Source organism: Monodon monoceros, unplaced genomic scaffold, assembly GCF_005190385.1.
Source record: "Monodon monoceros isolate NGI ecotype Baffin Bay Population unplaced genomic scaffold, NGI_Narwhal_1 Super_Scaffold_5, whole genome shotgun sequence".
Taxonomy (NCBI): Eukaryota; Metazoa; Chordata; class Mammalia; order Artiodactyla; family Monodontidae; genus Monodon; species Monodon monoceros.
The window spans coordinates 66,829,665-66,845,184 of record NW_021703782.1 but is presented as its reverse complement, the minus strand read 5'-3'; the positions used below and the strand labels follow the sequence as shown (position 1 = coordinate 66,845,184).

The following is a 15,520-nucleotide window of genomic DNA, read 5'->3' as shown; positions in this document are numbered from 1 at the left end:
ACAATTCTTAAAAAACAATAAAAGAAAAAGAAACAAAAAGCATGTGGGCCAAATAAAAACCACCTATAGTCTAGATTCAGCTGCAGCCTCCCCATTTTCAACCTCTGCCCTAGTAATAGGGCATGGTATTGCCCTTCCTTCCATCCCAACCGTTATCTCTCCCCACCTCTAAAAATGGCTTTATCCCTGGACTCCAGCCTAAGGCCCCAGGACCTGGAATCTGCCACAAGATTACCCTGTGGGTACATTTTGGAAGATCTGAAAGCGGCTGACCGTGGATTCTGCCAAACTGTCAAGATACCCTCTTTTCTTTGTTGGAGCATCAAAATCAGTTGTCCATCCAGACTGCTATACCAATGTGCCACCATCCCCCAAGGCTCCTGGGATTGCCTATGGCTAAGTCTGCTCCCACCTAGTCCTGCCAGGTCCTGTACCCTTCCTATCTCTCCTGTCATACTGCAGGGAATCAGACAACACTGAGTCTGTCCTGAGATGAAATAATAATTACAACTTGTGTTTCCCAGCTTTGTGCTATGTTCTGGCACCCTGCTAAGTGTTTCATATGAAATAACTCACTTTATGATTCCAATAGCCCTGTAAATTAGTAAAATTTCATAAGAAACCCAAGGTCAGAGGGCTACACAATTCATTCAAATTTGCACAGGTATTAAATGGAAGATCTGAGATTCAAACTTAAGACTGAAACCCATCCCTTCTTCACTGCCCTATATGGAAGATGCAGGCAAAGAAGAGTGAGGGGGTATTTCTACACCTCCACGCAGGTGGAAAGGGAGGATATATTGCTTGGCATTTTAATGCAGTTTCACACCACACTTTGACAGTTCACAATATTATCACTTTCCAATTTTACAACTTTCTATATACAGTTACCTGTGGTTCCCAGGTTTGGGAATTTCATGGTCAGCAATATTTCAAAACATATTGGGTAGGCCAAAAAGTTCATTCGGTTTTTTCCGTAAGATGCCTCTAGCAGCACTTAGTTGTCTTTAACTTCATTTGAAACAATTTTGTTAGACTGTATGTAACAGCTGTCATATCAGCATACATTAAAAAAAAACTTATCAAAATTGGTGAGTTTCTGTGTAGCCATTTTAATACTGAAGATGGAAGAAAAAAAGCAACATTTTCGGCATATCAGGCTTTATTATTTCAAGAAAGGTAAAAATGCAAGCGAAACACACAAAAAGATTTGTGCAGTGTATGGAGAAGGTGCTGTGACAGATCGAATGTGTCAAAAGTGGTTTGCAAAGTTTCATGCTGGAGATTTCTCGTTGGACAATGCTCCATGGTCAGATAAACCAGTTGAAGTTGATAGCGATCAAATAGAAACAATAATTGAGAACAATCAACTTTATACCATGCAGGAGATAGCCGACATACTCAAAATATCCAAATCAAGCTTTGAAAATCATTGCACCAGCTTGGTTGCGTGAATCGCTTTGACGTTTGGGTTCCAAGTAAGTTAAGCGAAAAAAACCTTCTTGACCATATTTCCACATGCGATTCTCTACTGAAACATAATGAAAACGTTCCATTTTTAAAACAAATTGTGACAGGAGATGGAGAGTGGATACTGTACAACGATGTGGAATGGAAGAGATCGTGGGGCAAGCGAAATGAACCACCACCAACCACACCAAAGGCCGGTCTTTATCCAAAGAAGGTGATGTTGTGTATATGGTGGGATTGGAAGGGAGTCCTCTATTATGAGCTCCTTCCGGAAAACCAAACAATTAATTCCAACAAGTACTGCTCCCAATTAGACCAACTAAAAGCGGCACTCCACGAAAGGTATCCAGAATTAGTCAACAGAAAATGCATAATCTTCCATAAGGATAATGCAAGGCCGCATGTTTCTTTGATGGCCAGGCGAAAACTGTTACAGCTTGGCTGGGAAGTTCTGATTCATCTGCCACATTCACCAGACATTGCACCTTCGGATTTCCCTTTATTTTGGTCTTTACAAAATTCTCTTAATGGAAAAAAGTTCAGTTCCCTGGAAGACTGTAAAAGGTACCTGGAACAGTTCTTTGCTCAAAAAGATAAGTTTTGGGAAGATGGAATTATGAAGTTGCCTGAAAAATGGCAGAAGGTAGTGGAACAAAAGGGTGAATACGTTGTTCAATAAAGTTCTTGGTGAAAATGAAAAATGTGTCTTTTATTTTTACTTAAAATACCGAGGACAATTTTTGGCCCGCCCAATATTTTGGGAAACAATATAAGGTTACCAAACTTCTATTTTGCCAAGTAAGGATATTTCCTAAACCTATCATTTAGCATCATTATCACTTCATTAAATGAAAACTACTTTGACACACACACACACACACACACACACACATGCATATGCACATACATTAATAGCTTCATGGAACCAGAAATGCTACTTGTCTTTGCCTTCATTTATGGCTGGTGTACAAGCACATGCATGAGTGGTTCCCAGCCTACAGTTGTGTGGTGTTCCAAAAGCTTTCTGGCAAGACCACTGTTTGGAACTTGGAAACCTTATTCCACAAAACAAAGCAATAACATTAGAAATGATGCCTAGGTTCCCACCTCATAGGGTAAACCTGGAATATCTTGTTTTATTTTGGATATGAGGTAACTGAGGCCTCAGAAGTTTAAGCCATTTCCTTAAATAACACACAAACTCTTGCAGAGCCAGGATTAGTAGTGAATTATCCTGATAGCTGCTTCAGTCCTTTTTTCATCACCAGAGACAAAAACACTTTAACATTATTATAGATACACTGTAATGTTTAACGTTATTAGTTAAATAGGCTTGTGGAGGGATAGCTTTGGAAATTTACCACTGTTTATAAAAATTGTTCTGTGTAAAAACTGCAATCTGTATCACATCTGTGAGAAGCAAACATGGCTGTTATCACAGACATGGTCCCTTTTATTCATGCCCCACTTCCCCAAACCACCATGCAAAGAAATATAGTGTGATCCTCAGAGGTGAATCTGCTTCCAGTCCCAAAAGGGAAAGGGATAAACATTTGACTTTTTTTATCAGGAGTTTATAAATCTATGTGTCTCTGAGTGTGTCAAGACTCAACAAAAGAGTGAAATTGGGTCGCTTACATGTTACCAGGGAATAGCTATTAGCGTAATCCTTAATTGGAATCCCGTTTACTCTTCTGTTGGCTTAGCATCCTCCCTGTGCTTTAATAAGAGCTGTCACATGAATATATCATTTGAGGCTGGAACCCTGCAGAGAAACTAGAGTGTGCAATCCAACAACTTGTAAAATTCAAATATATTATCTCCTTCAGAGAGATAGTAATGAATGTATTAAACTAAGGAAATTCTCAGTTCAAGGAACAAATTATTAAAAGTGATCTGAGACTGTAAGACTCCAAATAATGAATTTAATCATGATTGTTTTCTTTTATAATCATTAGCCCAGCCTCTCTAGTGATATATGTTAACTATATGATAGGTAACATATATGTTATATATGACCATGAAAATTATATATAATGAGTATTATATATATGATGTATCACATATAGTATTATCTATAATATATAGGTAATACTCAGAGAATTTGGGAGATCAATAGCAGGGAAAATGTTTCTAATTTTGAAAAGTGGCACCATACTTGAGAACTTCAATTTTCTTTTCCATTTTCCAAGGCTTGCATTTGACAGTAGCAATCATTTGTCTATTCTCATCTAACTCTGCCTTCAATCTTTCCAATTCCTCTTCATCAATTTCTTCTTCTTCTTCCCTTAAAACAAAAAACAAACAAAAAAAACCCTCCTTTAGTAAAGCTAGGTTTTGCTTGACTTCAAAACTTAAAGAATGCTACCAGATACTCAGATGATCAATGTACAGCAACTTGACTATATATGGTGTGTGCTGAGATCCACAAGCCTTAGTGCTTGTATCTGAACAGTGATGTAGGATTTCTGGAAATATTATAACTTTAAACAATAGTGTTTACATTCTGAAGTACTGAAACCATTTTATGTCCATAGTCTCAAATTCTCAGAACTAGAAAATGTGTGGAAACAGTTACAGATCTATCAATATATTTTCTTCTCTTCTTTGTTCCCCTGTACACCTTCCCCCACCAATTCTACATTTCATTTAAAAACTTTATTTTTCAACAAGGATAGTAAATTAGAGGTGAGCATGTCTTTGAAGTGCCCTTAAAAAATTTGTTAGCCCTGTCTCGAGAGAAAGAGAAAAACTGAAATAGGAAAAAATTTAAAAATCTATTCCTCAAAGGTAACTTAATCTGTTAATTAAACTCAAAACTTCAATTGATAAAATTCAACTTGAAGTATATATGACAGAAGTGAATCCTTTGAAGAGGCCTTCAAAGGAATTTAGTTTCTTACTGAGCAAATGAGATGTATCTTTTCTTTTCTTTTCCTAGTATTGCAAAAATATCAAAGGGTCCAAAACTCAAAGAAAACAAAATCTAAACATGAACAACGTGATTTTTAAATTGAGGAATGTAATGGCCTATGGCAGAGATCCTTTTTTTTTTGGTAATAGATTGTTTCAGTTATGAGCTGTTGTTGCTTAACTTCAAACTTACCCTTCTATACTTAATATTGTGATGCTGTGGCTGTGACTCTGTAGGGTACATTTCTGGTTTGTCAGTTGGCTCATTTTTCGGCTGCCCATAGAAGACACTAAGAAGGGACTAGGTCTTTCCTTTCTTTGGTTTCCTGTTTGCTTCCTGTGGTGATGTTTACTCTTTAGTGATGCTTCTTCACCCCAAGAGCTGCAGGGCCTTCCCATAGCTGCAGGTGAAACTAGTTTGCTGACTTTTCCAACACTAGCAGAACCAGCTTCATCATTCTCCCAGTAGACACCAGCACCACTTGAGCATCGCCCCCCTCTGCAATAGTTTCAGCTCTGTGGGTTTCTCCTCTATGCTTTTAAGTTTTAATTCCAACCTCTTTCCGTTGTTCCTCCAGCCCCTAGTATGCTATTTGCTTCCTATAGTTGCTGTCACCATGATACTTCGTGTTCTCTTTCACCTTTCCAGTAACCTAGTTAGCAATTATTTATATCTACTAAACAGTCCTCTTATTAAATACTCTCTCTTCAATTAACTGTTGGAGTTTCTTTCTCCTAACTAGACCCTGACTGACAAAAAAAATGTAATCTGACTCAGTGTTAGTCAGAAACATATTTTGTCATTCACTAAACTCATGACCACACACAGTAGGGCTATGGCAAAAGATGTTTTTGAAAGTTTCAGCTGAATAATAGGAGGACATACCCATAATTTAACAGCCTGCCTTATAAAATGACTTCGCAATCTCCTTTCTTTCCTACCAATCCAGAGTTTTTAATCAGGTCATGATTACTGAAACAAAAATTTAAATTAACCCTCTAAAATACACTTGTCATTGATACTTTGTTTTTTCTTTTTGACCGATGCAGACATTTGGCTTAGAATAGTAATCCTGGTTCAAGAGAACTATGGAAATATCATCCACTAAGATACAACTCTGATTGCCATTAGGTTGTTTCTATTTTAATTATTTGATATTTATTATATAAAATCCTATGGTGCTGTAAAACCATAATAAAATACTCACAAAGAATGAAAGAATGATCTATTTGATGTTTGGATTTACCATGTAACTAAAGCTTATTTCTCTACATTCCTAACATTAATTATGTAGTTTCCTGCTATCTTAAACCCAGTACTCTGTATGTTTAACATATTCAAATTCTATGATTCCTTCAAAAATGATATGAAATGTCTTCAATACCCTTTTCTGATTATCCCTATGAGAATACTTTTCTCTAAGACTCTAAATCACTTTGTACTTCTCTGGCACATTTATACTGTCTTATTTCATAATAATTTGTGTCTAAGTGGCCTCTCCCTTACTATAGTATGAATTTCTAGAGAATGCAGGCAATTGCATATTCATATCCATATCTTCCAAAGAAATTAGTAAATTATCTTCCACAGAAGTGGAGCTGGATAAATATTTATTGAATAAATGTTTATGTACAGAGTTTTTCTGTATATTGGATTACCATCAAATATACTAAAATATAACAATGTCTTGCAAGATTAGAATGTTATGGAAAGACATTTATTCCTACACTAAATGATCTTAGACTGGTATATTTTTAAAGTCTTTGCTGTTAATTGTTGATTGCTCCAGGAAGATCATGCTGTGCTACAAGGTATAGCTGTTGCCGGCTAAGTTACCTTCAAATATGCAGGTAATTAAAATATTACATTTTTGCATAATTAAAATATGATAATGCATAACTAAAACACTGTATTACAGGGAAACTGCTTTTCTAGGAACCACTCAAAGAAAGTGCTAATCATATTAAAAGGGCATAGCACTGACATGCTTTATCTTCTAAAATTTAGGGCTAATCTGTGTAAGAATGGCTTTCTATCTTAGGTTTGATTTATTTAAACAACAGTTGTTAGGAAAAAGGAGGTATAACGTGCTGAATTTCTCAGTGCTATGAACGTATTACTTACTCACTTAAAACTGGGTCAAGAAAAGCCTGTAATATTATTAGAAATACTCCAAAATGCCAAACGAGGCAGTGTTTTTTAACCATCTCCAAAGACAGTTAACATTACAACCTTGGATTTAGTTGGTTTCAAGTTTGGCTCTGTGGAGAAGTGGGGAGGGAGGGAGCCAGGGGTGATTCTGGCTTCTCAGAATCAGGATGAGAGTAGGATCAGCTAAGGACAGACACTTTCACAGGGACAAGATTGCCCCAAGTAACAGGGGCCAAGACCCAGTTGATTCATATGGTCCTATTTCTAGAGGTTGAGCACTGAAGTGAGGGCATTGAACAGACCAGGAGACAAGAGGAATTCCCACCCAAGTCATCTTTTAAAAAGGACATCTCTGAGGCACAAGTGGAGAGGAAAAGCAAATTGTGGAACACAACCTATATCATGCATATGTCTATTGGTGATGTTTTCTCAATGAAATACCACTGTCAGAAGGCATAAGCTTTGCTAGTAGGAAATATTACTACATAATAATAGCAATAACAATCACAATAAGACATGGAACTTAAAAGGGTGTTCTGTTTTTGAAAAGAACAAAGCATAAAAATACTTGAAAAGACGATAGACATAAAAAATGCCAGAGTCAAAACGTAAAGCAGGTGATGTCTTAGTATTCAAAGAGAAGAAAGAGGAGCAACTTGGGGAGGAGAAGGAGAAAAAGGAAGAAGAGAAAGAAGAGGAAGAGAGAGATTTAAAAACTTAAATCAACAAAAATATAATGAAGAAATGGGTAGGGCTACTCTTATTTTAAAAGGAACCATCGTCTATTAATGCTAAGCTTCTCTACCTGACAAAATGTTCACATAGTTGTATTTAATTACAATTACTTATGAAGAGGAAAATAATAGCTTGTTATTGAGTACTGCAATGTGTCATCTTGGGAGGCTATCTTGGAAAGTTCCTCACCATTTAAAGTCCTAGGACTGTTTCAGAGGAGATCCCATCACCTCATGGTGATTCCCATGCCCCACCTGGGGTGGCAGAGGAGCTATTCTCTTAAATCCTTTCCAAGGGGTCTAGGTTTTCTATCAGTAAATGTGTTTTACATGCACACTTTTCCTACCTGCCTGCCATCTGCAATTTTCCAGAAAGCAAAGACTAGAAAATTATTTTCTTGGATTTTTCCTAAACAGCATTTAATATATTATTCTACACAAAGACAGCACTCAGAAAAATGTTGGCCTGGTAGAACTGAAAGACACAGGGTTATATTAAAAAGGAAATGACAATCCCAATCCTCTGTAAAGGGACAGATAGTTAACATTTTAGACTTTGGGAGCTATATACAGCTCTGTCCCATGTTCCTCTTTGTTTTTTTTAAAATTACAGTTTTATTAAAACTGTAAGAACCATTCTTAGCCCTTGGGTTGGAATTAACCATGGTTGGCCAACTCCTGCTCTGTAAGATAAGTGATTTGGGTTCATTGTTTAGGAGTTTTTCACTTAACTTCAGTAACGATGCACTTAACTAATGGGATAACTTTAAAATATTTAAATTAACTAAATATGTTAATGACCTATGACAATTTAGATCTCTCATAAGGGAATTTCTCATAAGTCCATTCTTAATATATATTCATTTTACAATTCTATTTTAATATCAAAATACATTTAACTAAGTGGAGTAAAATGGCAGATGAAGCCTGTTTTTCTGAAAGTAGTTTTAATTACCAATTTTAAGGCCAGGGAGTGCCTAAAGGGAGTGGTCTTCTTTCAGCATCAGGCACTTCTGAATGAGAAGCAATTTCAGATAAGAACTAACTTACTCTCCTCTCCTCATCCTCCTCCTTCTCTCTTTTTCTCTGGCCTTCCTCGTTTCTTCATCCTCTGGTTCAGGTTCTGGGTCATCTTCATTGATGACATCTCTGGTCCGTTTCCTCTTTGGTCTCATGCTCTCTCTTCGAGGTAGTTTGTCTTCCTCCTCCTCTTCCTCTTCACCTAAACATAGCAGTTAATGCTTCAGTGAGCAGTATCAGAAAAGTGCTCTCCCGCTACCAAATGTATTCTTACTTTTTAATTATCATTGTCACACATCTGAGACCATAATCCAGCAATTTGCCATATCAAGATAAGATGCATCATGCCATATATATTTCATAGCCTGCCACTTAATTACATTTATCTAGGGACTCCCCTGGTGGCGCAGTGGTTGAGAGTCTGCCTGTCAATGCAGGGGACACAGGTTCGAGCCCTGGTCCGGGAAGATCCCACATACCGCAGAGCAACTAAGCCCTTGCACCACAACTACTGAGCCTGTGCTCTAGAGCCCGTGAGCCACAACTACGGAGCCCGCGTGCCACAACTACTGAATCTCACGTGCCTAGAGCCCATGCTCTGCAACAAAGAGAAGCCACCGCAATGAGAAGCGTGCGCACCTCAACGAAGAGTAGCCCCCGCTCGCCACAACTAGAGAAAGCCCACAACGAAGACCCAACACAGCCAATAAATAAATAAATAAATTTAAAATAAATAAATACATTTATCTAAATTCTCATTTCTTGTGGTTTATCTACTCATATGTCAGTGTTGATCCCCAAATTCTAATAATGCTTAGAATTCCAGCCTTCATTTACTTGGGTAACTAGATGAGTTGGAGTTTAATATCACACCATGATCTCTCAGACCAAGTTTATAGGTTACCAATTCAACACATAAGGGTTGAATGTTTAAACACTATGTGCTAATACTACTTCTATCTCAGAACAAAGAATAAGAATGACAAGGAAATGCTACAAACCAGAATAATTTTGAGGAAATTAATGTATGCCTTGACATTCCTCCTAATTCAAATTCTTCTCATTCTTTTTCTTTTTTTTACTTTTAAAAAAAAATTGAAGTATAGTTGATTTACAGTACTGTGTAAGTTTCAGGTATACAGCAAGTGATTCAATTATACATACATATATATTTTTTCAGATTATTTCCCTTTATAGGTTTTTACAAGATATTGAATACAGTTCCCTGTGTTACACAGTAAATCCTTGTTGCTTACCTATTTTATGTAAAATTATTCTCATTCTTGACTTCAAATATTTCTTCTTTTGCCTAGATATTTCTTCCTGTTTCTTAAATGAAATTGATAGTAAATACCTTTGCTTGATCATTTTATCTTTTTGATTAGAATTAGATATAAATAACTTGTAAATTTAATACAAAACTGAGAAAAATGACATTTTATTTTATTCATCAACTAACAATTAATGCCTCACATGTCCATAACTTCTTCGGAAGCTTCCAGGTAAAGAGTAGAGGGAGAATTCAGTTCCTTCCTTCACCGTTTATGACATACATCCTACTTCACTTTCATTTTTGTTTTTTAACTTCTGATATTTAGAGTCAACTTCTGATGTTTATTACAAAAAACAAATATTACTCATAATTATCACTATCTTCTTAAATAGAAGCTACTCAGGGAAAAATTTGTGCTTTAATGGAAAACTATGAATTGTCTGCACCATACCCTTCTGTGTTACTGATTCTGATTCTATGGAAGCTATTTTATAACTTTGTAAGTTACGGATAACTAGATAGCAATGCAAAATAGTTCTTGTCTGTAGACAAGAAAGTGAACTCTGCTTAATGCAGAGACAACCTTCCATCACCGAAAAAGAAAATGAAAGAAAAAAATCCCCAAAACAGTCATGCCTTATTTGCACAATCATTTCAATATTCCTGATCTATAAATATATCTGTTCTTTGAATTTTCCTTTAACTGGTAACTGCTATAAATGCCTCACCAGATTCCTCATTTATTAGTTAAATGTCTTAATTTTTACATATGTGTGTCATTATTTTATCTTTTAAAATCTTTTTGTTATCTTTTTAACATTACTTATCAAAATTTTTCTATTGATATTTCAAATCTAAGATCTAAATATTACCATTATTACTAAAGTTTGACTAACAGAGAGCAACTTTTCTAACCGGGTTTGGAAAACTATATTTTGTTATCAAAACCAAGAATGAGTTTCCATTTGTTAAATACTGTGGCAAATGTTATATGTTATTTGAACCCCACTCTGGCATTCTGAAAATTTACCCAGCCTTTATTATTCATTTTAGTCACTAATTGTAGAAAGAACAGAGCCTCACAGGAACTGAGAAACAATTTCACCCACAAATAGCTCGAAAACTCTAGCAGCCACTTACTACCCTGCATTTTAGTATATTTCATATTAAGGCTAAACTATTAAGCTTGCAGAGTTTGACCATGGATGAAAAGTGTATTATTATATTTATATTTTAGCACTTAGGACAAAAAGGCTATATTTAGTGCTTTAACTAGTTTCCAAATATTCAAATTCTTAAAAAAGGATGTTTTACAGTTGCCTACTAAATGTGGGTTTGCATACATTACCTTTTGGAATGGGCTTGATTCAGTTTTGAAGGGTAGCAAAATATACCACGTCAAAAAGGCATTCTGAATATACCACCCCAAAATATGCCACTTTGGTGTATTGACTATTTTGAGCTGTAGCACTTGAAAAACAGCAAATGCAGGAAGAGACTTTCTCTGAACTTCTCTTAGCTGCCTAAAGACAGAGTCTCCAAAAGGAGCTCAACTGTCATAAATCCCCTCCCCAGGAGTTTCATCCCCAAGGAAGATAGACTATTATCACAGGAGACTATAGGTCAACACCACATGCAGACACACTTTATCATAAACTATCATAATTCCCATCTATTCTCCTAAAACTTATTTATTCTCTCTCAAGAGACCTACATGCCCTCCCCCTCCCCTCTTTAGATGGTGTTCAAATCTAAATTTTAAGCCATCTCACAGTTACTCATTTTCCTGGATATCTCCCATGTATACGTGAGGTGTATGTGTTAATAAACTTCTGGTTTGTTTTGGTTTTTTCTTGTTAAACTGTCTTATATTATAGGGGTATCAGCTAAGAACTCAGGAGGGTAGAGGAAAAATTACTTTTCCTCCCCGACAGTAGTCAAGTCATAGCATCTAGGATCTATGTGAGACTCTGGGCTGTTTTCATGTAAAATGTACCAAATTAATGAAACCAACTGTCATCATGAACATTCACTGGCTGTCATGTTGGGCTCAGGTTTTTAATTGACAGTGTTGATGTATTCTCTAATTGAACTCTTCTTGAGATGCTGCTCTTTCAGTTTTGGTAAACTCAAAACTTTTGCTCATATAATGATCTTTCTCTGTTCCAGTCCATGAGGGGTCTGCATGCCTGGAAAGGGGTCACAGCTCTTGAGCTGAACCTACTCAAAGTAAGAACTACAGAGCAATTCCGACAAAATACCCATGAATTCAGTACAAAAGAACAGGTTTTTTCATTTTTATTGAACCACCTGATCAGTTCAGTCAAAAAGGTCAATCTGTTATATTGTAATAGATTCAGCCTTAGAGAAAAGCTTTTAGGACAAAGATTTTCATGGGGGAAAATAGTAAAGAAATAAAAGAGCAAATTTTTTCTGAACTACCATCTACTTACTCATGAGTAAATTATAAATTGGGTGGAATGTGTGTGTGCCAATTGAATGGAATCTCGAGTAGAGATTCTGTTTGATGGTCTTGAACTCTTTTGTGAGACCATCGAAAGTCATCCACACACGCTTCTCTGCTTGCATACGGTAGCATATTCCCACAAGATAAAAGGGTGAATCCCCTGAATTCACCACTATTCCATGGGAAACATATCCCAAGTAGGGATATGTCCATCTGCACTTACTTGAACTTTCCTCAGTATCATCTTCTTTTTCTTCCACTTGGATTTGCACTGTTGAAGAAAGAAAAAATATAGTAATTCTTTAAATGATGGTACAATTGTTAATAACTGGTTTTTACTGTTATTATTTTCATTGTAAAGTTTTTTGTGCAGTTAATAAATTTTTTCAATAAACTTGTCAAAATAAGCATTGCTTATTAAAGATATACAGCCACAATATCTTATACATTGCTGTGCAAGGACTTCTCTGCTTCATCGTCTTCAACGATTTGCAAAACATACCAATCATAAACCTGTCAACTCAATTCAAAATAACTTCAACCAAAATAAATTCTGTACTGCAATAAGCAGACTTAGGGTGTGTTGGGTCATTTCATTCTATGGTAAAAGGTATTGTTGGCAAAGCTATATACACATGCACAAACCACTTGGTTATTATAAATAAAGTTATTAAAATAGACAATATTTCATTATGACCAGGTACCCAGTGTCAAAGAATCTTTCAAAAAGGCTTAAAACCTGATATTTCCTATTTCAATTATTTCTATATGTATTATATGCAGACAGCTTAAATCTTCCCATACATGATTTATCTTGACTATGTGGAGACAGGTGATTCTACAGTTCTTTCCAAGACAAAGAACACTTCTTCTGTCTACTCCTCACCTCATCCTTAGCACCTTGTTTTTAGATTTGCTCCATTTTTATAAAGGCATATAAAGGTTTTATAAAATTTTACTGGTACAGTAATATAGGAAAATATATTAATTGGCAGATATCTTCCCCTTGTCAACTACTGTCCATTCATCACAGGTTGTCAGCCAGAGACAAAGATCTGCAAATTGCCATGGTAAAAATTGCAGTAGACTATTTCTTTAAACCATGAGTCTAGTAACTCATTTAAAATATTAATTTACCTATTTTTATTTAAGGTGGATGGGCATAAGTCCAAAAAATCAAAGATAACAAACGATGTTGCTGTGAACAGAGGAAACAACCTCTGGTTTTGTTTCTGCTCAGCACTGTCAAAGGTTATTATTCAGAGCTTGACAGGCATATTGAAAAGGCAGCACATTCAGAGTTTAAATTCCATTCATAAAGAAGATTATTGTAAAAAGCATTTTTTGCCTTTAAACAGCATCTGCGTAAAATTTTTAGGATATGCAAAAATGTTATCACTCAACATCAGCCATAGAATATGAAAATAAGTGTTGTTTCGTTCAGAGTGGACATATGCCTTCTGTCACCGGTTGTAACTGGATCTGCACAGGACAAAGGTCTTTATGTCACTACTGAGAGTTCGCAATAGTGAAGGCAGACACTACTCAGAGATATTTTACATTCAACAATAGGCCATGGTCTTTATTTGCAATTAATGCTGCCCCCAAGTTTCTTCAGCCAAAGAAGAATTCACTCAGGAAGGCATCTTAATGATGTAAGATTAGCCTTAGAGCAAGGTCTGATCAGCGTGCATAATATAGAAACAGCTGAGGACAAATAGCAAAGTCTGACACATAGCCTCTTTTGCACCATGCATAGCCAAAGCAAAAATTCACATAAAATGCTATAATGATTTGTAATAATCAACTCACTAGACATGATTAAATAAAGTTAAATAATGAAATGGAAGAAAATACTAAACAACTAGAAATACAAGCAAATCTTTAGGAAGGATCATATATTAAACAAAAGCAGTAGAATGAAATGTCCCAAGCCAAGGAGATGAGCAAGAAATCAATTTCCTCTGACAAGCAGGGGAGAGAAAAAGCAGGGCTGGAGTCATAGGTCATCTTTTCAGGTACAGGAAGGATAGTTACAAATGGCCATTAAATAAAACCTAAAAATCCATAAGGGGAGATAGCCCTGTGGTTGCAAGTAAAGAAGAAAAAAGAGCTACGGTTTCTGAGTGATGTAATGGAGAGTATTGCAGAAATAGCCCCTTCACTCCTCTTCAGGTGACTTTCCAACAGTGATACGCATCTGTGCATGACCATCTGCACATTTTCAGTAGGTGCCTTCTTTATTCAACAGCATTCCTTTTGTCTGGAAGCTGAGTCAGGAGCCACGGAACAGTTGTTTTTATAGTTACTGTGATCATAATTGGTTTATTATTGACTCAAACCCTCAGCAAAGGCATCATCGGCATCAAGAACTAAACAGCAGCACCCTGACCAGGAGATTGAAGACTCCATCAAGAGCCTCAGACCAAGCTTAATTTTAATGGAACACTATTTGGTCTGAAAAGCAACTGTCAATGCTGATCTGCATCTCCTGCAACTCAAAGCGTTGTTGAAGAACCAATCTAAGAAGCCCCTCCCAGACAAAAGCCTGTGCAAAAGAATAACTCAGAACACTTAAATGGGAGTTACAGACTGTCTTTCCCTTCTCAGACAATTTTCGGCAAGGCCTATTGCCATCCCTTCTCTCAGCAGTCCTTAGTAGCTTGCTCCCAATCATATGACCACCCTCATGTTCTGGATGTTTCCCAAAGCCTATTGATTATGTACTTTAAAAATAACCTCTCTCCTGGGGAGTGATGGGAGGACAGTGAAGGGGGGGAGTGGTTTCCTGTCTAAATGTTGAAGGCAGCAAGCAAAACTGCATTGAAGTACGCTTATTTAAGAGAGGAATATGCAATAGGAGCAGATGAACTCCTAGGCAACCCAGATCCTCATTTCATGCAAATAGACACAGTAATTAAAAACAGTAAAAGGAAACAACAGCAAAATGTCACATTTCAGAGGCATTGGAATCGTTCAGAAAAGTGGATGTTGTTCCAGGCTTTCTTTTTCAATCTACAGTACTGAAAGTATTTTATGGTTCTTCAGTATCAGTGGCCCAGTGGCAGGAAGAGTTTAATGATGTTGCCTGTTCCTCTAGTTTTTGAAGGGATTATTGTAGCACCAGGTCATTACTTTGGAAACTGAAAATTCATTTATTCAATTAGCATTTATTGTGCGTTTACAAGGGTCTACAGAGCAAAGTGCTCTGGAGTAGGAGTTTGTAAACTGTAGAAGGAAATAACCGTCCTTAAGGAGTCTTGCTATTTGATGCAAAAGAATGACTTTATAACTCATACCTAAACTCAAGTTTACTTGGGTTATACCAGCAATGTACTAATTATGTTTATTAGCAATGTACTAGTGTGTTTCTTTTTAGGGTTCCTTTGTGTGTGAGGAAATGTCAGCATCAGCTCCTCGCATATAAAATGGGGTACATTTCCAGGGAATATAGCCAATATTTTATAATAACTATAAATGGAGTATAACCT

At 36.3% G+C, this 15,520-nt stretch overlaps 1 protein-coding gene across 1 annotated transcript in view; it reads right to left on the bottom strand.

Annotated features, from left to right (window-relative positions):
• The window catches only part of TMC1 (transmembrane channel like 1), a 163,125-nt gene that overhangs the window by 89,833 nt on the left and 57,772 nt on the right, over positions 1 to 15,520 (bottom strand). Inside the window, exons 4-6 of the mRNA XM_029203018.1 lie at positions 12,253 to 12,300; positions 8,320 to 8,491; positions 3,629 to 3,757 (exon numbers count right to left, since the gene is read on the bottom strand). Coding sequence (XP_029058851.1) covers positions 3,629 to 3,757; positions 8,320 to 8,491; positions 12,253 to 12,300 — 349 coding nt within the window. The remainder of the gene's footprint in view (positions 1 to 3,628; positions 3,758 to 8,319; positions 8,492 to 12,252; positions 12,301 to 15,520) is intronic.